General features: G+C 42.8%; 1 protein-coding gene and 1 long non-coding RNA gene across 3 annotated transcripts; one reads left to right on the top strand and one right to left on the bottom strand.

Annotated features, from left to right (window-relative positions):
• Positions 1-449: 449 nt before the first annotated feature.
• Positions 450-16,010, bottom strand: LOC132383208 (zinc finger protein 239-like). 2 transcript variants are annotated; one of them, XM_059954099.1, is made up of 3 exons: positions 15,768-16,010; positions 13,301-13,681; positions 450-11,605 (listed from the first exon to the last, which is right to left on the bottom strand). In XM_059954099.1, exon 3 carries the CDS (start codon positions 10,938-10,940, stop codon positions 10,176-10,178), a length of 765 nt encoding a protein of 254 aa, XP_059810082.1. In that variant the 5' UTR covers positions 10,941-11,605; positions 13,301-13,681; positions 15,768-16,010; the 3' UTR covers positions 450-10,175. The 2 variants fall into 2 exon arrangements, with proteins under 2 accessions (XP_059810082.1, XP_059810081.1); XM_059954098.1 differs by having other exon boundaries at positions 13,503-13,681.
• Positions 15,893-23,116, top strand: LOC132383209 (uncharacterized). The gene is made up of 2 exons (XR_009508567.1): positions 15,893-16,029; positions 19,134-23,116. It is a non-coding gene; the product is annotated as an uncharacterized LOC132383209 (long non-coding RNA).
• Positions 23,117-23,635: the final 519 nt, after the last annotated feature.

The raw sequence follows: 23,635 nt of genomic DNA, 5'->3' as shown, positions 1-23,635 counted from the left end.
GGGGGGAAGCGGTAGGTTTGGCAAGTATCTATTTCAGTCTGCAATGGCCTGCCTTGAAATTAATTTCTTTCTTTCCCTTTCATGCATTTTAAAAACTCAGAAGGCAAACATAATAAGTTTCTGTTAAATAACTGGCTTAAGCCAAAATAGGATTTAATTTTTCTAAAAGTAGGCTTGGTAGATTTAATTTAAATAAAGGTTGTTAATTGATTTTAATTAATGCTATTTACTACATGAAAACATATTGACAATGTTGAATAGTAACTAAAATCTATAAGCCAAAGCAATATGAATGAAAATATAGCCTAAGACACAATCTTATACAAGGCTTTGAAATAACATTTTCTTACTAAGTGACATTATCAGTCTCAAATATAGGCCTGGTATGTGAAACCTGTTTGTTGTTTTGCTGCACAAATACTCAATTCTGGGTCGAACTTGAGATAAGAAAACACAGATTTCTCCTTGAACTGAAATGAGAGAATCCCTAGCCTTGCTCTTGATGCTTGTTAATCAAGAAAAAGGTTGCTCACACACGTAAGAAGTTGAATTATATTTATTATAATTAATAATAATAATTGCTGATGACACAAAGATGGGAGGGAGTGTAATGAGTGCGGAGGACATTGAAACCCTGCAGTGGGACAGAGATAGGCTGAGTGATTGGGCAGACATTTGGCAGATGAAATATAATACTGACAAGTGTGAGGTCTTGCACTTTGGCAGGAAAAATAATAGAGCAAGTTATTATCTAAATGGAGAGAAACTGGAAAGTGCTTCTGTGCAAAGGGATCTGGGGGTCCTGGTGCAGGAAACACAAAAAGTTAGTATGCAAGTGCAGCAGGTGGTCAAGAAGGCCAATGGAATGCTGGCTTTTATTGCTAGGGGAATGGAGTATAAGAACAGGGAGGTCTTACTGCAGTTGTACCGGGTATTGGTGAGACTACACCTGGAATACTGCATGCAGTTCTGGTGTCCATATTTAAGAAAGGACATACTGGCTCTCGAGGCAGTGCAGAGGAGGTTCACTAGGTTAATTCTGGGGATGGGTGGGTTGATGTATGATGAGAGATTGAGTAGATTGGGACTCTTCTCATTGGAGTTCCGAAGAATGAGAGGCGATCTTACTGAAACATATAAGATTGTGAAAGGGCTTGATCGGGTGGATGCAGGGAGATGTGCGGAGTTATTGACACTACTGTGTATATTTGACATAATGCAATCAACGGCCCATGTTGGTTAGTTTTTTTTTTCTTTTCTTCTTTTTTGGGGATTTTTTTCTTTTTTTTAACTCCTTTTTTCGTAATTACTATGAGTTTGGGAGGTTATTATATATGGATTATCATCTATAGAATGTATACTTAACCTATTAATTATGTACTTTCAAACTCTCTGTATTCATGTTTCATTTATGTTTGTTTAAAATTAATAAAAAGATTTAAAAAGAAAAAAGAAAAGAAGTTGAAAACTGCAGAAAAATCTTCATTGTTTTCCTATGAATAGGAATGACAGGATACACTTTTTTCATAGACATCCAAAACTTGTCCAAGCACAAGTCAGTAAATCTCATCTTGAATGAACGATCAGACTGCATCTCACAAAGTTCTTCCTCTTCTCTCCAAGGTAGAAAAAACACTGTTCAATTTTGTTCTGCAGTTCCTCCAGGTGGTTTTCGATAAGACTCAAGACTTTCTGATTCTCCCTCCCTCTCAAGTCCAAGCAGCAGCGGAAGCAATTCAAGATTTCCTTTTTGCAACATTTTTCCAAGGATTCAGTTTCCTTTTATTTCCAAGAGTTTTGTCACAAAGTCAAAATATTTTCTCCATGACCTTGCAGAGACTTGTTCAAGTGGTTCATAGGATGAAAAACATCTGCAAAGTAGGCTAGTTTCTACAGCCATTCTTCATCTTCAAAACACTCAGCAAAATCTGGCCTATTTTCTTGAAAGTACTCTTGCAATTCACCTTTCAGCTCAAACACCCTGTTGAGAGCTCTTCTTCTATTAAGCCAATGGATTTCTGCAGGTGGCAGAAGATTGGTGTGCTCTTTGTTCAGGTTTTTGTTTTTTAAAAAACATTCTTGAGTGAACTGGTCTTTGTTAATAAAGTCAACCATTCTAAGAAGAAAGCAGTGTGTAGTGACACCCTCAGGATTTTCTTTCTTTACAAGAGAAACAAAACTTCTCATGGAGCTAACCATTGATGGGGCACCATCAGTACAGATGCCAACATAGTTCCTTCAAGACAGTCCTCGTTTCCAGATATGAAGACAATAGATTAAATGTATCTCGGCCTTTGTTGGGTTTGGGCAGCTCTTTGCAACAGAAAATGTTTTTTTTTGAATTTCACTTATCATTTACAAATCTTATAAATGTTACCATGACATTTATTGGTGAAATCTGTTGACTCATCAACCTGGATAGAGAAGCTGTTGATCTTTATCCAGTTTATCACACAAAACCTTTTCAGCATCATGTGACATGTCATCTATACGTTGACTTATTGTATTGTTTAAGAGTGGTCGCCCTCTCACCTGAACAAAAACCATGCAAAAGCCCACTCTTGAGCTACTATATGTGGATGACTTTGCTCTTCTCATGCAGAAGATGCGCCACAGTTCACCAAGGCTGCAAGAGCTTCGAGATAGCTATCAGTCTGAAGAAAACAAAGATCCTCCCTCATGGCGTTTACAATCTGCCTCGGATCACCATTGATGACAACCCTCTCACCATGGTTGAGCAGTTCACCTACCTGGGCAGTGTAGTCTCCAACAACACTACAGTTGTAAGGGATGCTGAAAATTGACTCACCAGAGCTAGTAGTGCCTTCAGAAACGTGAGTGAAGAACCAACTGCTGTGTCTGTCCACAAAAATCCAGTAGTACAGAACTGCCATTGCCACGACACTGCTGAACGGCTCTGAACCCTAGGTCTTGTACCGCAATATGGTTGCACTTCCATCAGCGCTGCCTCCACTCCATCATTGGTATCAGATGGCAGGTCCTGCAGAAGGTTCATCTTCCAAGCATTGAAGCCACTTTGCTTCTCAGGCAGCTCTGCTGGCCAGGACTCATCATCATTGAGCATGAAACCTTTTCTATTTCTCTAAACTGCATTTCACCCACTATAATTTTACATGCTGGTATTATTAGGTTCTCACTTTTCCTTTTCTGGGTAATAAGCATTGCTACCAAATAACTTGCTTCCTTTATGCTTTTGCTGACAGTGACTTTATTAACAAAAGTTTTGCTCTGTTTGCTTTAAGATTTAAATAGCCATTTAAAGTAATCAGCACATTTATGAGTCATACGGCTGTGATTTGTAGTTAAGTGCCGGCGCCATTGCCACATTTGTAAGTTGTTTCCCATAGACTGGGCACAATGGAATAGGATAACTTGGATCCCCAGTCCATGTAAAACCCATTGATAAGTAGCTTTAATTTTAAAGACAGACTTTTTGTATCCGTTGTTGCCCGACTGCAGTGAAATGACTCAGAAGACTGTAATTCAAAAACAGCCACTTTGGAATGTCAGGCACGGGGTTAATAAAATATAAAAATGGGTGAGTCCATTCAATACTCGGAAAAATGCACTTCATGTTCCTCATCAGCCTACCATTCTCTCCTGTGTGCAATACAGCCCTCACCAATTATCAGCCTACTATACTCCCCTTCGTGCAATACAGCGCTCACCAATTATCAAAAGCCCCCCTATCTCATGTCAAAAACTGAGAATGGACTCAACCAAATAAACACGGTCTTACTGCACACTGCCTTACTGGGCTGAGAGACCTCTCACGGGGCTGCTTGGTGACTGCCCACCATTGTGAGCGCTAACATCACCAGTTACGCTAAGTTCAAAAACACAATGTTTATTGTATTTTCATCACAATCTCTCGCAGGAACCCCAGTTAAGAAACCTGGGCTAGAGTATAGAGTAAGTATGCCATACACAAAAGATTCTGGAAATCCAGAATTACACATACAAATTACTGGAGGATCTCAGCAGGTCGGGTGGCATCTATGGAAAGGGATAACCAGTCAATGTTTCGAAATGAGACTTTTCATCAGGACTGGACATTCTGAAGGACTCGACATTATATCAAGATTGTAATGCTGAGGCTTTATGAGGCATTGATCAGATTGTACTTAGAATACTGAGAGCATTTTTATACCCCTTAGCTAAGAAATGATAGAATATTCAACAGCACAGCACAGCAATAGACATTTCAGCCTGCAATGTTGTGCCAAACCAATTAAATTAGTGACCAAATGATCAACTACATTAATCCCTTTTGCCGACACATCCATATCCTCACATCCACGTGTCTATATAAATATCTCTTAAAAGTCCCACTGAAAGTGCCACTACCATCACCCCAGGCAGTGCATTCCAGCCACCCATTACTCTCTGTATATAAAACTTGCTCCTCTTACCTCCTTTGAGATTACCACCTCGCACTTCAAATGAATGCCCTCTGATATCAGACATTTCAACCCTGGGAAAAATAAGCCTGTCTACTCTCTCTATGTCTCTCATAATCTTATAAACCTCTGCCAGATCTCCCCTCAGCCTCCACTGTTCTAGAGAAAACCCAAGTTTGTCCAACTTCTTGTTTTAGCACATGCCCTCTAACCCAGGCAGCATCCTGGTAAACCTTTTCTGCACCTTCTCCAAAGCCTCAACGTCTTTCCTAAAACGGGGGCCACCAGGACTGTATCCAACATTCCAGATGTGGCCTAACTAGAGTTTTAGAAAGCTGCAACACAACTTCCTGAAGTTTGAACCCAATGCTTCATAAAAGCAAGCATGCCATGTGCCTTCCAATCCACCGTCAACCAATGCAGCCACTTCCAGGGACTTATGAACTTGGACACCAAAATCTCTCTCCTCTTCATACTGCTGTGCATCCTGCCATTAATAGTACACTGCCTCTTTACATTTGACCCACTAAGGTGCAACACTTTACATTTGGCTGGGTTAAACCCCATTTGCCATTTCTCTGTTCATATCTGCAACTGATATATATCGTGCTGTATTCTTTGCCAGCCTCTGCACTATCCACAATGGCACCAATCATCATATCCAATGTTCGCTGGTGGAAGGACAAGCTTGTCAGCATGTGTACATTTGTCTGCAAATGACTGCTTACTCTTGTCGGTAACACTCATGCACATTAGTTTACAGGAGAATTTTCTTAGGATCTTTGGCTACAGATATGTTTTTGTGTGACTGTATCTTTACTTCCTATTGGTTAAATACTATACATACCTTGTGCTGTGTATGACTGTCGGTAATGTGGCCTTGGAGAAATGCTGTTTTATTTGGCCGCATTCAGGTATGATTAAATAATGTTTAAACTTGAACTAAATTCATTTTTGACAGATCTACAATATTTAACTCCAGTCCAATTAAAAGTTAATGTCATCAGAACAAACAAGTCCCATGCCTAGTGACCAGGGTTCAGTTCCAGGTGTGATGAACAGCAGCAATAACTGCAGAATCTGACCCCAACAGTCAATCTTCAACTTGAAACTGGATTCATCAAATGTGAAGGTTAAAAATTCAACAAATTGCCTGTGTGAACTTGCTGGCATCTGAGCAGATGAGATGATTGAGTAAACCTCTTTAATCACACAGCACAAGTGTGCAGCCTCTTGGTGTGAACTCACTGTTGCCTCACAAGGTGGGATCACTGAGTGAATCCTTTCCCACAGTCTGAGCTGGTGTGAAATCACTGGTATGCCTGCAGATGGGATGACCAGGAAATTCCCTCTTACACAAACTGCAGGTGAATGGCCTCTCCCCAGTGTGAACTCTCTGATGTGTCAGTAGCCCAGATAACTGAATGAACCCATCCCACAGATGGAGCAGGTGAACAGAGTCTCCAATGTGTGAAATCTCGGGTGTGTCTGCAAAGTTCAAAAATCAAAGTAAATTTATTATGAGCATACATTTATATTACCATATAAAACCCTGAGATCGGTTATCTTGCGGGCATATACAGTAAATCCAAGAAACACAATAGAATCAATGTAAGAGCTGACCCAACGAAACAGACAATAACCAATGCACAAAAGATAATAAAAAGCATAACCATAATTCCCTGTGGCAATACAGGACTAGTTAGATAACACAAAAAATTATAAAATATACATAACAGAAAACCAACAAATTCAAGGTGATAAATGCAGAAAGTGCCAAGAGAAGCCAGGAACAATCTAACACATAAAAGGATCCTGAAGCAGTTTAACTCAATCTGATTACTTACCCAGGTACAATCAAGTGGCAAACATCATTCACCAAAATCTTGCTTTAAAATACAAACTCATAGAAGACACCATACCTTACTGTCAATACAAGCCTAATCCAGGTTTAGAGTCAGAGTCCTACAAATTATATTACAACCTGGCTATTGTTACAGATAGGGTAATCCATAATACCCATCTAAATATAATACTACAGGAAAAACAAGCAAAGACAACTTACTTAATAGATATAGCTGATCCAAACACACATAACATAAATAAGTCAATAGTGAAAAACCACCTGAAATATACTGAATTAAAACAGGAAATTGAGAGACTATGGAACGTGAACAAGGTATACATTGTCTGAATAGTAATATATAGGGTCCCATGGTCACTACACAACAGCATTAAACAATTAGGCCACACAACATTTATGTAAAAAGCTACAATACTAAACACCTCTAAAATAGTCGAGAAGTTCATAGCTATTGAGAAATAAGTCATGTTTGGCTATGCATATACCTCAGGTTTTACCAGTTTGAGATGAGAAAAAATAAAAATATAATATCTTGACACACCTTCTATACACAGACAAGTTGAAACTGCATGCTCCTTCATTAGTAAAGCTAAAGCCATTGATTCAAACAGTACAACTGTTTTCTGAAGATATGAACTTTGTATTAGCTCCACAGCTTGGGCTTAAGACTGTGAATCAGCAAGAGATGAGGAACAACGGTGTACTCATTCTCAAGGAAACATGGCTTCAGGGCACCATTCTGGATGTGGCCATCCAGTGTGAAGGTTTCAGGTTGACAGGAATCCAGCGATCTCAGGCAAGACCCGCGGTGGCGGTATCTGTATTTACATAAATCTGTATTTACATAAATAACATCACAAAACACATTGTAATGCTGCGTTTACAGCTCTCAGGGAAGCAAGAACTGTGCTTTCTCACTCTATCAAGGTGGCAAAACGGGAGCATTCTCAGAGAATATACAGCCACTTCTGCAATACCAGAGACACACTGCGCCTGCGGCAGGGAATTCAAAGGATGACAGTCTACAGTCTACCCTGCACATCAGTGACCAGGATGCCCAACTCCACGACAGGCTGAATGTTTTTTATGCCTGGTTTGATGCACAGAACAAAGTGCTGGCGAGCAAGGCCTCTCCCACCCCCCCCCCCCCCACCCCACGCCAAGGAAGCAGACACTCTGTCTGGCTGAAGCTAAGGTGAAGGTCACAGTCAACCCACGCTAAGTCGCGGTGTCTAATAATATATTAAATCAGGTTCTGGAATACTGCACAGCTCAGCTGACTGATGTGCTGACAGATATAGTCAATACCTCTCTGGAACAGTCCATCGTCCCCTCAGTTTTCAAGGTGGCAACCATCATTCCTGTGCCAAAGAAGGTGACAGTAACCTGTCTAAATGGCTATCGTCTGGTGGCATTGACATCAACTATTATGAAATGCTTTGAGCGAATTATCATGGAGCACATTAAAGCCTTTCTCCCAGCTGCACTGGAACCTTTCCAGTTCGCTTATCGCTCGAATTGATCCACTGATGATGCAATAGCCTCTGCCCTCCACTCTGTCCTGTTCCACCCGGAAAATGGGGTCTCATGTGCCAGACTGCTGTCTACAGACTTCATTTCAGCATTCAACACTATCATACCCCAGAAACTGATAGGGAAACTATCCTCGCTGGGTCTCAACAACTCCCTCTGCAACTGGATACTGGATGTAACAGAACTGTAAACATAAAGATGGATATAAGAGAGCTATTAGAATACAAAACAGAGTGGCATGATACAATACAATCGATGGATGATTGTACAATTGATTTTAGTGTGATAAAGGGAAAACTTATGACAGAATTTACTTCAAGGCTTAAGAAAAGCTGCCAAACAGAGCTCAATTGTAAAAACATACCAAAGGCAATAGGCACGTTTGTTATACCTATATTAACGTAGTCGTTTGGCCTAATGACTTGGTATGAAACCCAACTGGAAAATTTACAAAGAAAAATAAGAACTGAAATGACAAATTTTAAATAACATTGTACTCGAATGCACTTAGATTAACACAACCTAGGACAGAAGGAGGAAGAGGAATAACAGATATAAAAAATTTAGACAACAGTCAGAAAAAAATTATAAAGATATATTTTCATCAATGCAAACAGGAACCAGTGCTCCACACATGCATGCAATTCTGATACGAAGTATACACCACTGAACTTAAGTGAAAGGAGAACCCAGAAAAATGAAGAAATTATCACTATAGAAGAAAATTTTAACCAATTGAAGAGCATGACCCTCCATGGAAGACATCCCAAGAATGAACAGATTAGATGTCGACAAGAATCCCTGGCTCAGTGCTGGAGATCTCTTCCCAGAAACAGAAGGGTTCCTTGTGGCAATACAGAACCAGGTGGTTAACACAAAGAATTATCAACTATACATCATAAAAGACCAACAAATTCAAGACGGTAAATGCAGAAAATGCCAAGACACCATCTAACACATTACAGGATCTTGCAGCAGTTTAACTCAATCTGATTACTGACACAGGCACAATCAAGTTGCAAACATCATTCACTGAAACCTTGCTTTAAAATACAAATTCATAAAAGACACCATAACTTACTATAAAATTATGGCATAGCTTTATACCATAAAGTATAAAGTTTATGACTTTATGGTATTGACAGAATCAATCTGATTCAGTTTTAGAGACAGTGCCTTACAAATTATATTACCATCAATCTTCTGTTATAGATATGACAATCATCTGGATATAATATTACAGAATAAAGAAGCAAGAACAACTTACTTAACAGATATAGCCAATTAAACCACAGTTCTTCAGCCAGTGGAGGGCCTTGCAAACAGGTATTGTATGTCAACAAAGTCAGTCTAATTTTTTTTCTCTATCAATCAGCTTCCAAATGTTGCTACTCAGTCATTCGTTGCCATGTCCCCTGCCCTACACTGACCCATCTCTGTTTTCTGACCCTGGTTCGTTGAACATCCAGCTGTCATTCTCCATTCTGTTTTCAGATTTTACATGACAGTGGTATATTCAAACAAACCAGCTGTGTGAGGCACAGTTCTTTAGAAGCAGTAAAAATGACCCATAATACTGAAATGAGTGGAATAAAGAGATAACTACTAAAGTTATTCTTCCTTAGCTCAGAGATTTGAGGGCAAAGAACACGTCAGACATAACTGCAGTCAGCTCATCATCTTCTTCAGTCTGAAGAAAGTCTTGCAGGAAATTCAAGGGAAACCTCTTCACCCACAGAATGACTGCTTGGAACCAAGTTCCGAGTGGTCCCGGGTGGTCCCGAGTGCAAATCCGGCCGGTGGCGCAGTGGCGTCCGCAAGAGTGGTTCCGAGTGGTCCCGGGTGGTTGAAATGAGTGGAATAAAGAGATAACTACTAAAGTCATTCTTCCTCAGCTCAGAGATTTGAGGGCAAAGAACACGTCAGACATAACTGCAGTCAGCTCATCATCTTCTTCAGTCTGAAGAAAGTCTTGCAGGAAATTCAAGGGAAACCTCTTCACCCACAGAGTTACTGCTTGGAACCTATCACCACAGGAAAAGTGGGAGTTGAACTGCAGGGATGGACTTAAAAGGACTGTCATGGAACAGTTGAGCTGAGTTGACCCTACTCTACATTAAGTGTGTTGTAGATTCACTTGGCACCTGAGGCAGGGTTTGAAATAGAACTGATTTATTTGTCAGAGATCCAGAATATTAAACTCCAGACCCATTAAAGGTGAACAGCAGCGGAAGAAACTCCTCCCATGTCCAGTAACTGGGGTGCAGAACTGGGTGTGTTGAGCAGCAGCAATAAATATAGAGTTTGACACCAACAGTCAATTTTGAACTTGCCTCTGGATTCAGCATGCAGCTTATTTAAACCTTTTCTCCAGTGTGAACTCGGTAGTGAGCTACGAGGTTGGATGAGTGAGTGAATCCCTTCCCACATTTAGAGCAGGTGAATGGCCTCTCTCCAGTGTGAACTCGGTAGTGGACCACAAGGGTGGATGACTGAGTGAACCCCTTCCCACATTCAGAGCAGGTGAATGGCCGCTCCCCTGTGTGAATTCGCTGATGTAGCTTCAATTGAAATGACCGAGGAAATCCCTTCCCACAGTCTGAGCAGATGAAAGGCATCTCTCCAGTGTGAACTGACTGGTGTGCCAGTAGGTCAGATGACCGAGAGAATCCCTTCTCACACTCCGAGCAGGTGAATGGCCTCTCCCCAGTGTGAACTTGCTGATGTACCTTCAGATGAGATGACCGAGTGAATCCTTTTCCACAGTCTGAGCAGATGAATGGCTTCTCCTCAGTGTGAACTGACTGGTGTGCCAGTAGGTGAGATGACCGAGAGAATCCCTTCTCACAATCTGAGCAGGTGAACGGCCTCTCTCCAGTGTGAACTGACTGATGTGCATGTAGGTTGCATAACTGAGTGAATCCCTTCCCACACACAGAACAGGTGAATGGCCTCTCCCCAGTGTGAACTTGCTGGTGTCTCTGTAGGTGGGATGATTGAGTAAATCTCTTCCCACAGTCTGGGCAGGTGAACGGTCTCTCCCCAGTGTGAACTCGCCGATGTACCTTCAGTTGAGATGAGTGAGGAAATCCCTTTCCACAGTCTGAGCAGGTAAATGGCATCTCCCCAGTGTGAACTGATTAGTGTGTCTGTCAGTGGGATGACTGCGTAAATCCCTCCCACAATCTGAGCAGATGAACAACCTTTCCCCAGTGTGAAATCGCTTGTGTGTCAGGAGAGCAAATGACCGAGTAAATTGCTTCCCACACGCAACAGCTGAAGTGTCTCTCTCCCTTGTAAGCTCACTAATGTCTGCAGGAGGGTTGACTGAGCGAATCTTGTCCCACATACGGAAAAGGTGAACAGTCTCTCAATGGAGTGAATTTTCCACTTGAGTGGCCGAATGATTCGCTTTCCCCCATCAGAACAGGTGAACCCTCTCAACTGTGAACTTTTGAGGTATCTTCAGGCGGGATGCGTAAGTAAATCCTCTCTCACACACAGAGTAGGCAAATGGCATCTGCACACTAAACTCCCTGGTGTGACTGTAGATAGATGAGTGAGTGAAACCCTTCCCAGACACTTAACAGGTAACTGGCCTCTGCCCATGGTGAATTCATCGGTGTGTCTGTAGTTTGGTTGAGTGAGTGACTCTCTTCCCAGACACGGAATAAGTGAATGGTCTCTCTCCCCACAATGAATTCACTGCTGGACCTGTGGCTCAGCTGAGTGAGCCCTTGTTGTTGTGCTTGAAAGTCCCATGCACAAATTCTTTGCAGCTTCTAACCTGTAAAAAGATTTACAAAAGGCATCAATGGGTGAAGGACAGCATTTTGGATGAGCTCATTTTAGTCTCGACGGTGAGCTCTGACATCACACTGTAACAAGGTTCAACCCACACTAGAGGAACATTTCCAGCTTCTAACTGGACCCTGAGCAGGCATCCAGCCTGACCATCAAATTCACTATTTTCCTGTCTGTATCACAATGGGACTTCTCTACCCACCCTCAATTTGTGATGTCACTCAGTTTGACTCTCTCCATTAGTATTATTTCAAGTTCTAGTCATGTCTCACAACGCTACAAAGAGCTCATGGCTGATCCTGGAGACTTACTCATTGCTCTCCCTTGCCCCCTCAGGTGGTTGATGGTGAACTCATGATAACAATGCCAATGAATATGAAGGGGAGGGAGATAGTCTTTCTCATTGGACTGTAGCACTATTGTGATGTGAAAGCTACAGGTCACTTGTTACTCAGGACAAAGGTGTTTGATATCATTATGTACCTATAAGAGAATGGTACATATCCTCACCAGATACAAAGATCCAGACCAAGAGGAGGTAGAACACATGTGATTTTCTCAAGAACTAAATCTGATGGAAGGATTTTGTGCTTGTTTTCCATGCAGCATTAATTGCCATTTTCATTGACTGGACGGTAAACTCTTCACTTGAGATTAACTTGGAGGTATATTTCTGTTCAGAGTTGCTAATCCTTGAATTAAATAATGGGAGCTTGGCAGTGCCTGAGATCCATCCACTCCTATTCCCTCTGCCTGCACTTCCAAACGCACCCTATGGACTGGCAGTGAATGCCGTGGTCGTGTCAACAAACAATTCTGTACCAGAACTGCCTATGAATAACATTATCAAAAGTGAAGTCCTCACGATGGGTCACAAAACAACTCCCTTCATTTCTTTTCCTATCAGATGTGGTTCTGCCATCGTTGGAGCCTATTACTTACATTCTGGTGGTGTGTCCTTCAAAGGTTTCAAAGGTACATTTAATGTCAGAGAAATGCATACAATATATACCTTGAAATGATTTTTCTTTGCAACCATCCATGAAAACAGAGGGGTGCCCCCAAAGAATGAATGACAGTTAAATATTAGAACTCCAAAGTCCTATCACAGGAGAGCCCAACTATAAATGTATGGATGGAAATTACAATGGACATTTACAAAATGGAGAAGGTAACAGTATCTATTAATCATAAGCTGGAACAATTTGATTCATACTGGGAAAAATGGATTAACTATATAATGCCTCTTAGGCCTGATTTTACTCTCACAGATCAATGAATATGTTGTAAAAAAAAATCACTCCCTACTTGCACATAGTTTTTTTTCCTTTTGCTTGTTTTTTCCTTCCACTCTTTTCTATAAGTGTATACCTCAGATAAATACTATGTGGAGATTTGTGACATTTCTGATTATATGATATATATGTACAATGTCTGAAATACATCTTATGGAAATGTTTGTTTGATGATGAACTTCAATATAAAAAATAAATTACAAAAAAGAACTCCAAAGTCCCCCCCAGCTCCCCTCCCTCCTTCGTGTAAGTAGCAGCAAACGCCCCCTTTCCCATCAGCAAAAAAAAACCATCTGCACCCACCACCAAGCATTCAAGCAAGCAGCAAAGACACAGACTTGCAGTACCCCAAAGACTACTTGTTCACCCGGCATTCGACATACCACAAAACACACCACCTAATAAGGAAGAAAGAAATATCTCCATTTCACAGTGAGAGGGGAGACATAACAAACAACTCGCTGGTTCATGATGTTTAAAGCCTGTTGCTTCGCTTTTTCTGAGCTTCGTGCCCAAAGATCTCAGGTCTCTGGACACACAACCACACATCTTCCGACTCCCATGATCTCCTGCCGGGACACCAACCTTCGATCCTCCTGTCTCCAGAGCCACGAGATTTCTGACCCGAGAAGGCAAGCAAAGCTCTCAGGCTGCGCACTTGGCGTGTCAAATAACGGCCAGTCGTGAAACCCTGACAGCGTGTCCCATTCTCGCAAAGACCTGAAGTTAGCATGAAACTCCAGGTCAGGGTCTTCAAAAGAACCCTGAAAGGGGGAAATAGAGATATTAAAGGTGGAAATAGAGCTGCTTACGAAGATGCAAGCAAAGGAGTCACCGTTTAGCGCCATCATGACTAAGCACTGTCCACCAAGTGATCTGGGAGATCTAGCACTTTGCTGCCTCATAGGGCGTTGGCTGAGGTCTCGAGCAAAGTATACAGCCTGGAGTCAGGCCACAAGCCCATGACTGACTCCATCTCCCACTGATTAAAGTACTGATGAAGACTGTAATCATCCAGGCCGATTAGAGGACTAGTGAGTATTCAGCACCATCTGTCAGCCTCTCACTTGCTACTGCTGGAGGAAGGTGTCTGCATTTGATGCTCTCTCTTTCTATGCTCCAGAGGGAAGATCCTGGCATTTGTATGACCTCTCTCTCTCCCTTGATGCTGCCAGAGGATGGTGCTGGAGCAGGGTTGAATCAATGTGGTTTGTGGATTCTGGTCTTCCAGAAAGCTTTTGATAAAGTCCCACATAGGAGATTAGTGGGCAAAATTAGGGCACATGGTATTGGGGGCAGAGTACTGACATGGATTGAAAATTGGCTGGCTGACAGGAAACAAAGAGCAGTGATTAACAGGTCCCTTTCGGAATGGCAGGCTGTGACCAGTGGGGTACCGCAAGGTTCGGTGCTGGGACCGCAGCTGTTTACAATGTACATTAATGATTTAGATGAAGGGATTAAAAGTAACATTAGCAAATTTGCCAATAACACAAAACTGGGTGGCAGTGTGAAATGTCAGGAGGATGTTATGAGAACACAGGGTGACTGGACCGGTTGGGTGAGTGGGCAAATGTATGGCAGATGCAGTTTAATGTGGATAAATGTAAGGCAGATTACTATCTAAATGGAGTCAGGTTAGGAAAAGGGGAAGTACGAGATCTAGGTGTGCTTGTACATCAGTCAATGAAAGCAAGCATGCAGGTACAGCAGGCAGTGAAGAAAGCTAATGGCATGCTGGCTTTTATAACAAGAGGAATTAAGTACAGAAATACTCCCACCTGGAGTATTGTGTGCAGTTCTGGTCTCCAAATTTGAGGAAGGACATTCTTGCTATTGAGTGAGTGCAGCGTAGGTTCATAAGGTTAATTCCCGGAATGGCGGGACTGTCATATGTTGAAAGATTGGAGCGACTGGGCTTGTATACACTGGAACTTAGAAGGATGAGAGGGGATCTGATTGAAACATATAAGATTATTAAGGGATTGGACACACTGGGGGCAGGAAGCATGTTCCCGCTGACGGGTGAGTCCAGAACTAGAGGCCACAGTTTAAGAATAAGGGGTAGACCATTTAGAACAGAGATGCAGAAAAACTTTTTCACCCAGAGTGGTGGATGTGTGGAATACTCTGCCCCAGAGGGCAGTGGAGGCTGGGTCTCTGGATGCATTGAAGAGAGAGTTAGATAGAGCTCTTATAGATGGCAGGGTCAAGGGATGTGGGGAGAGGGCAGGAACGGGGTACTGATTGTGTATGATCAGCCAAGATCACAGTGAATGGTGGTGCTGGCTAGAAGGGCCGAATGGCCTACTCCTGCACCTGTCTATCGTCTCTAATTCATGTATGTGTTTCCAGCTTTTCTGGTTGCTCCTTTCTGTTGCTAGCTTGGGCAATTTCGAAACTGGGTGGACTGCAGATAACGAACACTGAGCTGTACTGAAATATGGCTTTTGATTCTGTTTTCCAGCTCGTTATGTTGGTTGTTGTGCGTGGGTGGAGTGGGCTTGAATTTTGTTCTTTGAATGGGTTCGATGATTTTCTTTATATCGTGCATGTCTCTGGGGAAGAATCTCGAAGTTGTGTACACTGCATGCATACTTTGATATTAAGTGTACTTTGAACGAGAAACAAGTCAGTCCCAGCAATACGCATGCGCTACAGAAATGGCGCCAGCAGCTTCGCTCATCAGCAGAAAGCTCCCCGGGGCCCGGGTACGGATCTTGAGGCTGAGAGAGGAAAAGGACCAGGACTGTCCCGGCTTTGCAGGGCCACGGTGCGTTCGGAGCTCGCAACAATTGACCGACAGTCGCCCGGAGCCAAATGAACCATCACTCGGAGCCTCGCTCTTACCTGCGGTGGATCGCCTGAGCCTGTAGGCCACTGAGCGCATGCGCGACATTCGGGAGCATGAGCGACCCCGACGCTTGCGCATTAGGTCGAAGGCGAATTCTCAAACGCGGGGGTTCTTGGGTAACCAAGATGCCATTAATAGTGCCCGCAAGCACCGGTTCCACGCCCCATGCCTCAAAAACCGTCAATGTTTTTATGAAGAAAACTCAGCAGCTACTTTAACGCAGCAAGATCCCACAAACAATATACTCAATATCAACAGGTATTCCGCGTGTCAACTGTCAATGTACTTACAAATGCAGATATAAAACACGAGATTCCTCAGATTCTCGAGATATAGAGCGACACGCACAAATTCAGGAGGAACTCAGCAGGTCGTGCAGCATCGATGCCGATGAATAGGCAGCCGAAGCTCAATCCGAACCCTTTCACCAGTCAGCAACATGGTGAAGGAAGGGTCTTGACCCAAACCTTCGACTGTTTTATTCTTCTCCACTGATTCTGCCTGACCCGCAGAGTTCCTCCAGGATTTCTTCAAAAATAAGCGGATGAGCTTTGAGCGTGGAACAGTACTTGGGGCTATGATGTGGTGGCCATTACAGAGACTTGGATGGCTCAGGGTCAGAATTTAGATGTTTCAGAAAGGAAAGGGAGGGAGACAAAAGAGGTGGGGGCATGGCACTGTTGATCAGAGATAGTGTCACGGCTGCAGAAAAGGTGGACGTCATGGAAGGATTGTATACGGAGTCTCTGTGGGTGAAGGTTAGGAACAGGAAGGGGTCAATAACTTTACTGGGTGTTTTTTTTATAGGCCGTCCAATAGTAACAGGGATATCGAGGAGCAGATAGGGAAACGCATCCTGGAAAGGTGTAACAATAACAGAGTTGTCATGGTGGGAGATTTTAATTTCTCAAATTAAATTAAATTGGCATCTCCCTAGAGCAAGGGGTTTAGATAGAGTGGAGTTTGTTAGGTGTGTTCAGGAAGGTTTCTTGACACAATATGTAGATCAGCCTACAAAAGGAGAGACTGTACTTAATTTGGTATTGGGAAATGAACCTAGTCAGGCCAGATCTCTCAGTGGGAGATCATTTTGGAGATAGTGAGCATCATTCTATCTCCTTTACAATAGCATTGGAAAGATATAGGAATAGACAAGTTAGAAAAACGTTTAATTGGAGTAAGGGGAATTATGAGACCATCAGACAGGAACTTGGACACTTAATTGGGAACAGATGTTCTCAGGGAAGAAATGGAAGAAATGTGGCAAATGTTCAGGAGATATTTGTGTGGAGTTCTGCATAGGTACATTCCAATTAGACAGGGAAGTTATTGTAGGGTACAGGAACCATGGTGTACAACTGCTGTAGTACATCTAGTCAAGAAGAAAATCAAAGATTACAAAAGGTTCAGAGAGCTAGGTAATGTTAGAGATCTATAAGATTATAAGGCTATCAGGAAGGAGCTTAAGAAGGAAATTAGGAGAGCCAGAAGGGGCTATGAGAAGGCTTTGGTGGACAGGATTAAGGAAAATCCCAAGGCATTCTACAAGTGTGTGAAGGGCAAGAGGATAAGACGTGAAAGAATAGGACCTATCAAGTGTGACAGTGTGAAAGTGTGTCTGGAACCAGAGAAAATAGCAGAGGTATTTAATGAATACTTTATTTCATTATTCACTCTGGAAAATGATCTTGATGATTGTATTGATGACTTGCAGTGGACTGAAAAGCTTGAGCATGTAGATATTAAGAAAGAGGATGTGCTGGAGCTTTTGGAAAGCATCAGGTTGGATAAGTCACTGGGACCGGATGAGAGGTACCCCAGGATACTGTGGGAGGTGAGGCAGGAGATTTCTGAGCCTCTGGCAATGATCTTTGCATCATCAATGGGGACAGGAGAAGTTCTGGAGGATTGGAGGGTTGCGGATGTTGTTCTTTTTTTCAAGAAAGGGAGTAGAGATAGCCCAGGAAATTATAGACCAGTGAGTCTTACTTCAGTGACTGGTAACTTGAGGCAGGATTTATGAACATTTGGAGAGGCATAGTCAAGGGCAGGTCGTGCCTTACGAGCCTGATTAAATTTTTTGAGGATGTGACTAAACACATTGATGAAGGTAGAGCAGTAGATGTAGTGTATATGGATTTCAGCAAGGCATTTGAGAAGGTAACCCATGCAAAGCTTATTGAGAAAGTAAGGAGGCATGGGATCCAAAGGGACATTGCTTTGTGGGTCCAGAATTGGCTTGCCCACAGAAGGCAAAGATTAGTTGTAGATGGGTCATATTCTGCATGGAGGTTGGTGACCAGTGGAGTGCCTCAGGGATCTGTTCTGGGTCCTTTACTCTTCATGATTTTTATAACTAACCTGGGTGATGAGGTGGGGGGATGAGTTAGTAAATTTGCTGATGACACAAATGTTGGGGGTGTTGTGGATAGTGTGGAGGGCTGTCAGAGGTCAGCGGGACATTGATAGGATGCAAAACTGGGCTGAGAAGTGGCAGATGGAGTTCAACCCAGAAGTGTGAGGTGGTTCATTTTGGTAGGTCAAATATGTTGGGAGTATTTAGTACTAATGGTAAGACTCTTGGCAGTGTGGAGGATCAGAGGGATCTTGGGTTCAAGTCCATACGACACTCAAAGCAGCTGTGCAGGTTGACTCTGTGGTTAAGAAGGCATATGGTGTATTGGCCTTCATCAATCGTAGAATTGAATTTAGGAGCTGAGAGGTAATGTTGCAGCTCTATGGGAGCCTGGTCAGACCCCACTTGGAGTACTGTGTTCAGTTCTGGTCGCCTCACTACAGGAAGGATGTGGAAACCATAGAAAGGGTGCAGAGGAGATTTACAAGGATGTTGCCTGGTTTGGGGAGCATGCCTTATGAGAATAGGTTGAGTGAACTCAGCCTTTTCTGCTTGGAGTGATGGAGGATGAGAGGTGACCTGATAGAGGTGTACAAGATGATTAGAGGCATTGATCACGTGGACAGTCAGAGGCTTCTTCCCAGGGCTGAAATGGCTGCCACAAGAGGGCACAGATTTAAGGTGCTTGGGAGCAGGTACAGAGGAGATGTCAGGGGTAAGTTTTTTACCAAGAGAGTGGTGAGTACGTGGAATGGGCTGCTGGCAACAGTGGTGGAGGCGGATACCCTATCATATCCGATAGGTACATGGAGCTTAAAAAATAGAGGGCAATGGGTAACCCTAGTAATTTCTAATGTAGGGAGACATTCAGCAGAACTTTGTGGGCTGAAGGGCCTATATTGTGCTGTGGGTTGTTTAGATGTTTCTAACTTACAACTGGATTCAGCCACCATGATAGTTAAAATTTAGAATAGAGGTTATTTAAACTTCCTCTCTGGTGTTTCAGCAGGTGGGATGAGTGACTCTTCACTCACTCAGGACAGAAGTGTGACCTCCACTTATTGCGAACTCGCTGCAACATCACAAGATGGGCTAACTGATTGAATCTCATCCCACACACTGAACAGTTGAACAGTCTCTCCTCCGGTGTGAACTTGTTGGTGCATCTGCAGACACAGTGGCCTAGTAGATCCCTGAAAAAATCAGAGCCAGTGAATGACATCTCACTGCTACCAACTCTATGGTAATTTATCCAGACAGATCACTGAAGTGTATAGTACACGTATTCCGGTCCTCTTTGCTACGACTGGTGTGATTTCTTCTCCAGGATCTCCTCCTCCACGATCAAGGATTGGTGTCATTCAAGAGCTGGTGAACTGACAGACAGAGTAGAACTGACGTGCTGTTGTGTTTGAGATTCTGATTCACAAAATCTTTTGCCTTTTCAACCCTGCAAGAAGTTTGCAAAGGATTTTAATGTGTAAAGGACAACATTATCAGCTGAGATAACCTCAGTCATTATGGTGTTACAGCGAGGCACAACACAATTTGGAGGAACAACACTTCATCTTCTAACCCGACACAATTCAGACATCCGGCCACAACATCAAATTCTCTGCCTTCCTGTCTGTATCAGAATGAATCATTTCTGCCCTTCAGCAGTCTGTGACTTGGCTCAGTTTGTCTCTCTCAATCAGTGTAGTTTCATGTTCTGGGCATATCTCATAGACCTACTCAGAGCACATTACTCTGTACCCAGAGGGAAAAGAAGATTCTAGGGGTATCCAGAACTAGAGGGCATAGCCTCAAAATTGAGAGGTGACTCTTTAGGACAGAGGTAAGGAGGAATTTTTTTTTAGCCAGAGAGTAGCAAATCCGTGGAATACTCTGCCACACTTCTGCAGTGAAGGCCAAATCTGTGGGTATATTTAAGGCAGAAGTTGATCGTTTCCTGAACAGTCAGGGCATCAGATTCAGGTTCAGTTTATTGTCATTTAGAAACCACGAATGCAATGCAGTTAAAAAATGAGACAACATTCTGCGGAACGATATCACAAAAAAAAAAGCACATGACAAAATAGATCACACAAGAAAAACCACATAACATTTGGTAATTCCCAATCCAGAGTCTGGAGAGGCTGCTGCATATCAATATCGTGCTACCATCTTAGCACGTACCCCGGAAAGGAGCTCCAAACCCATCAGACAAAACAAGACTACCCAGACACACCAAATCAAGAGACCAGCACTACCACCCAACAAATCAAAAACCTAGACAAAACCACATAGTTATAGTTAATGTTTAGTTGCAACAGTGCAGACAATACCATAATTGATAAAAGACTGACTGACAAAAACCACATAATTTAACATATAGTTCCAACAGTGCAAAGCAATACCATAATCTGATAAAGAGCAGACCATGGGCACGGTAAAAAAAAGTCTCAAAGTCCTCAATAGCCCATCATCTCATGCAGACGGTAGAAGGAAGAAAAACTCTTCCTGCCATCAACCTCCAGTGCCTCAACCTTGCCAATACAGGCCCCTGGAAGCACCTCGCATATCAAAGGATATGTTGAGAAGGCAGGTGTATAGAGTTGAGTGGAATCCGGAATCAGCCGTGATGGAATGATGGAGCAAACTCGATGGGCTGAATGACCTAATTCTGTTCCTATGTCTTGTGGTCTTATGATCTAAGAGAAACATGGTGTCAGTGGTGGACAGTCAGAATCATAACATGTTGAACAGAGGTGATTTCCTAAATGAGCAAAGGTGATACAATGATTTTGTCGACTGTCCATTCCTCTCCAAAGACATTGCCTGACCTGCTGAGTTCCTCCAGCATTTTGTGTGTGGCTGGATTAAGTGGATCATTTTCAGACTGGAAGGAGGCAACTTTGAGAGCTTTCAGAGTACCCCAGGGATCACCAGGAGGGAACAAGATGTGAGATGTCCGAGTCTGCTGATGACACAGAAACAGTGGAAGGAAATCATTGTGATTCTGTATCAAGAGATTCAGAAGGCAGACAGCACTTGGCCGTTACTGCACAGGGAGTGGAGTTTAGGAATGGGCCGGTGTAGTTACCATTGTACACGGTGTTGGTGGAATTCTGTGCATGGTTTTATTCCCTGAGCTAAAGGAAACAATAAGAGGGATATTGGAGGCAGTCCTGAGGAGATTCACCAAGGAAATTTCTGGAATAATCTAACTTTACTTTATTGTCACCAAACAATTGATACTAGAGTGTTCAATCATCACAACGATATTTGCTTCTGTGCTTCGTGCCCCTTGAAGTACAAATCAAAGTAAATATAATAAAAATTTAAATTATAAATCATAATTAGAAAATAGAAAAGGGAAAGTACGGTAGTGCAAGTCAGGTCCGGATATTTGGAAGGTACGGCCCAGATCTGGGTCAGTATTCCTTCAGCAGCCTTATCACAGTTGGAAAGAAGCTGTTCTCAAATCTGGCCGTACGAATCTTTATGCTCCTGAACCATCTCCCGGAGGGAAGAGGGACAAAAAGTGTGTTGGCTGGGTGGGTCGTGTCCTTGATTACCCTGGCAGCACTGCTCCGACAGCATGCGGTGTAAAGTGAGGTGTAAACTGCAGAGATGAAACAGTTTGGGCTTGAATTTAGAGTATATTCACATATGACGCTGAGGGGAATTGATGGAGGATCAGTGAGAGAGCCATGAACAGGGGTCAATTGCTGCTAGTCATTTCAAATAAAGGCATGTGGAAATTCTGGAATTCTGTCCAAGGTTACAATCTCTGGGATTCACTATCCCAGTTGGTGGGATATATTTGAGGTGGAGATAGATAAATGCTTAAGGGAGTGAGGAACTGAGGGGTAGGAGAACAGGCACAGGAGCTGGGATCACTGTAGATTAATCAGACACAATGGTGTTGAGCATAAGAGAAAGGAGCATTATTAGACCATTCAGTCCCTCGAGTCTGTTCCACTGTGGCGGATTTATTATCCGTCTCAAACTCCTTCTCCCGGCTTCTTCCTGTCACCCTTTGACACTCCGACTAATCAAGAACCTATCAACCTCCAATTTAAATATACCCAATGACTTGGCCTCCAGCTGTCTATGGCAATGAATTCCGCAGATGCACAATGCTCTAGTCAAATAAGTTCTTCCTCCTCTGTTCTAATGGGACACCCCTCTATTCTGAGGCAGTGCTCTCCCCACGATAGGAAACATTCTCTCCACATCCACTTTTCTGGGCCACTCAGTATTTAAGATTTCAGCCATCACTGTACTTCCCACACTGAGCCAATTATGAGTGATCTCTCCCTGGACCCCTTGGGATCTAACCTTCCGGACCAGCCTGCCGTGGGGAACCTTGCAAAAATCTAAACAGAGTTATCCATCTTACTGCTCCACAGAAGACCCCAAAACATCTCTTTCTTGATCGCAAAATACCCAATCTCACTATCTTTTATGTCCTTCCTGGTGAGCACAGGTACAAAGTATTCCAACATCCTCACACTCCAAGGATGAAATACTCCCTTTATCCTTAAATGGCCCTAAGCTCTGGCAAGTTAACCTCGTTCTTAAATCACATAAAATGCACTGGGATTCTTATCTCATGCCTCCCATTTGGTCTTCCCAATACCTTGCTTTTGTTCTTCTCAGCTTTCTTTATATTCTGCCAAGGCTCTTCATAAACTTTATATGCTTACAGACAGACAGACATACTTTATTGATCCTGAGGGAAAATGGGTTTTGTTACAGTTGCACCAACCAAGAATAGTGCAGAAATATAAAACAATAAATAATTAAATAATAAGGAAATGATGCCAAGTGGAAATAAGTCCAGGACCAGCCTACTGGCTCAAGGTGTCTGACACTCTGAGGGAGGAGTTGTAAAGTTTGATGGCCACAGGCAGGAATGACTTCCTATGATGCTCAGTGTTGCATCTCGGTGGAATGAGTCTCTGGCTACTTTGTCATTTGATTAAATTCACTATCTCGTCATCTGTTGCTTCACTTTTTCATTTTTGTCCTACCCCCTTACTGGAACGTAAGTGTGGAAGAAAATTAACCCTGAGAATTACGGGTTAAGGGTCATGAGAATAACAGGGTAAGAAGCAGATGGGGTTTGTCTGCCTACTCAAACTAATTAGCAATAAGTCCTGTTTGTAATGAAGAACTGATAACGCATGGATGTTGTGTGTAAGGAGGAACCCTTAGCCCTCAAGGCTATATGACTAATGACTTGGTCTCTTTTAATTAAGGGGGAGGTTCCGTCAGCCTTCAAGGCTGCAGGACTGACAGTTTGGTTTTTCCAATTAATGGGGAACTGATTGTGTATGTGGGGATGCAATGTCTAATTTCGAGGGTATTGTGAGCAGGTTTGTGCCCGTTATCTAAGAAGGGATGCGCTGGCATTGGAGAGAGCCCAGAGAATGTTTACAAGAATGAAAGTGTTAAGGAATAAGCAGTGTTTGATGGCTTTGGGCCTGTACTCACTGGAATTTAGAAGAATGAGGAGTA

Source organism: Hypanus sabinus, chromosome 29 (genome assembly GCF_030144855.1).
Source record: "Hypanus sabinus isolate sHypSab1 chromosome 29, sHypSab1.hap1, whole genome shotgun sequence".
NCBI classification, from domain to species: domain Eukaryota; kingdom Metazoa; phylum Chordata; class Chondrichthyes; order Myliobatiformes; family Dasyatidae; genus Hypanus; species Hypanus sabinus.
Note: the sequence above shows the minus strand (reverse complement) of the source record. Positions and strands in the feature narration are given on the sequence as shown.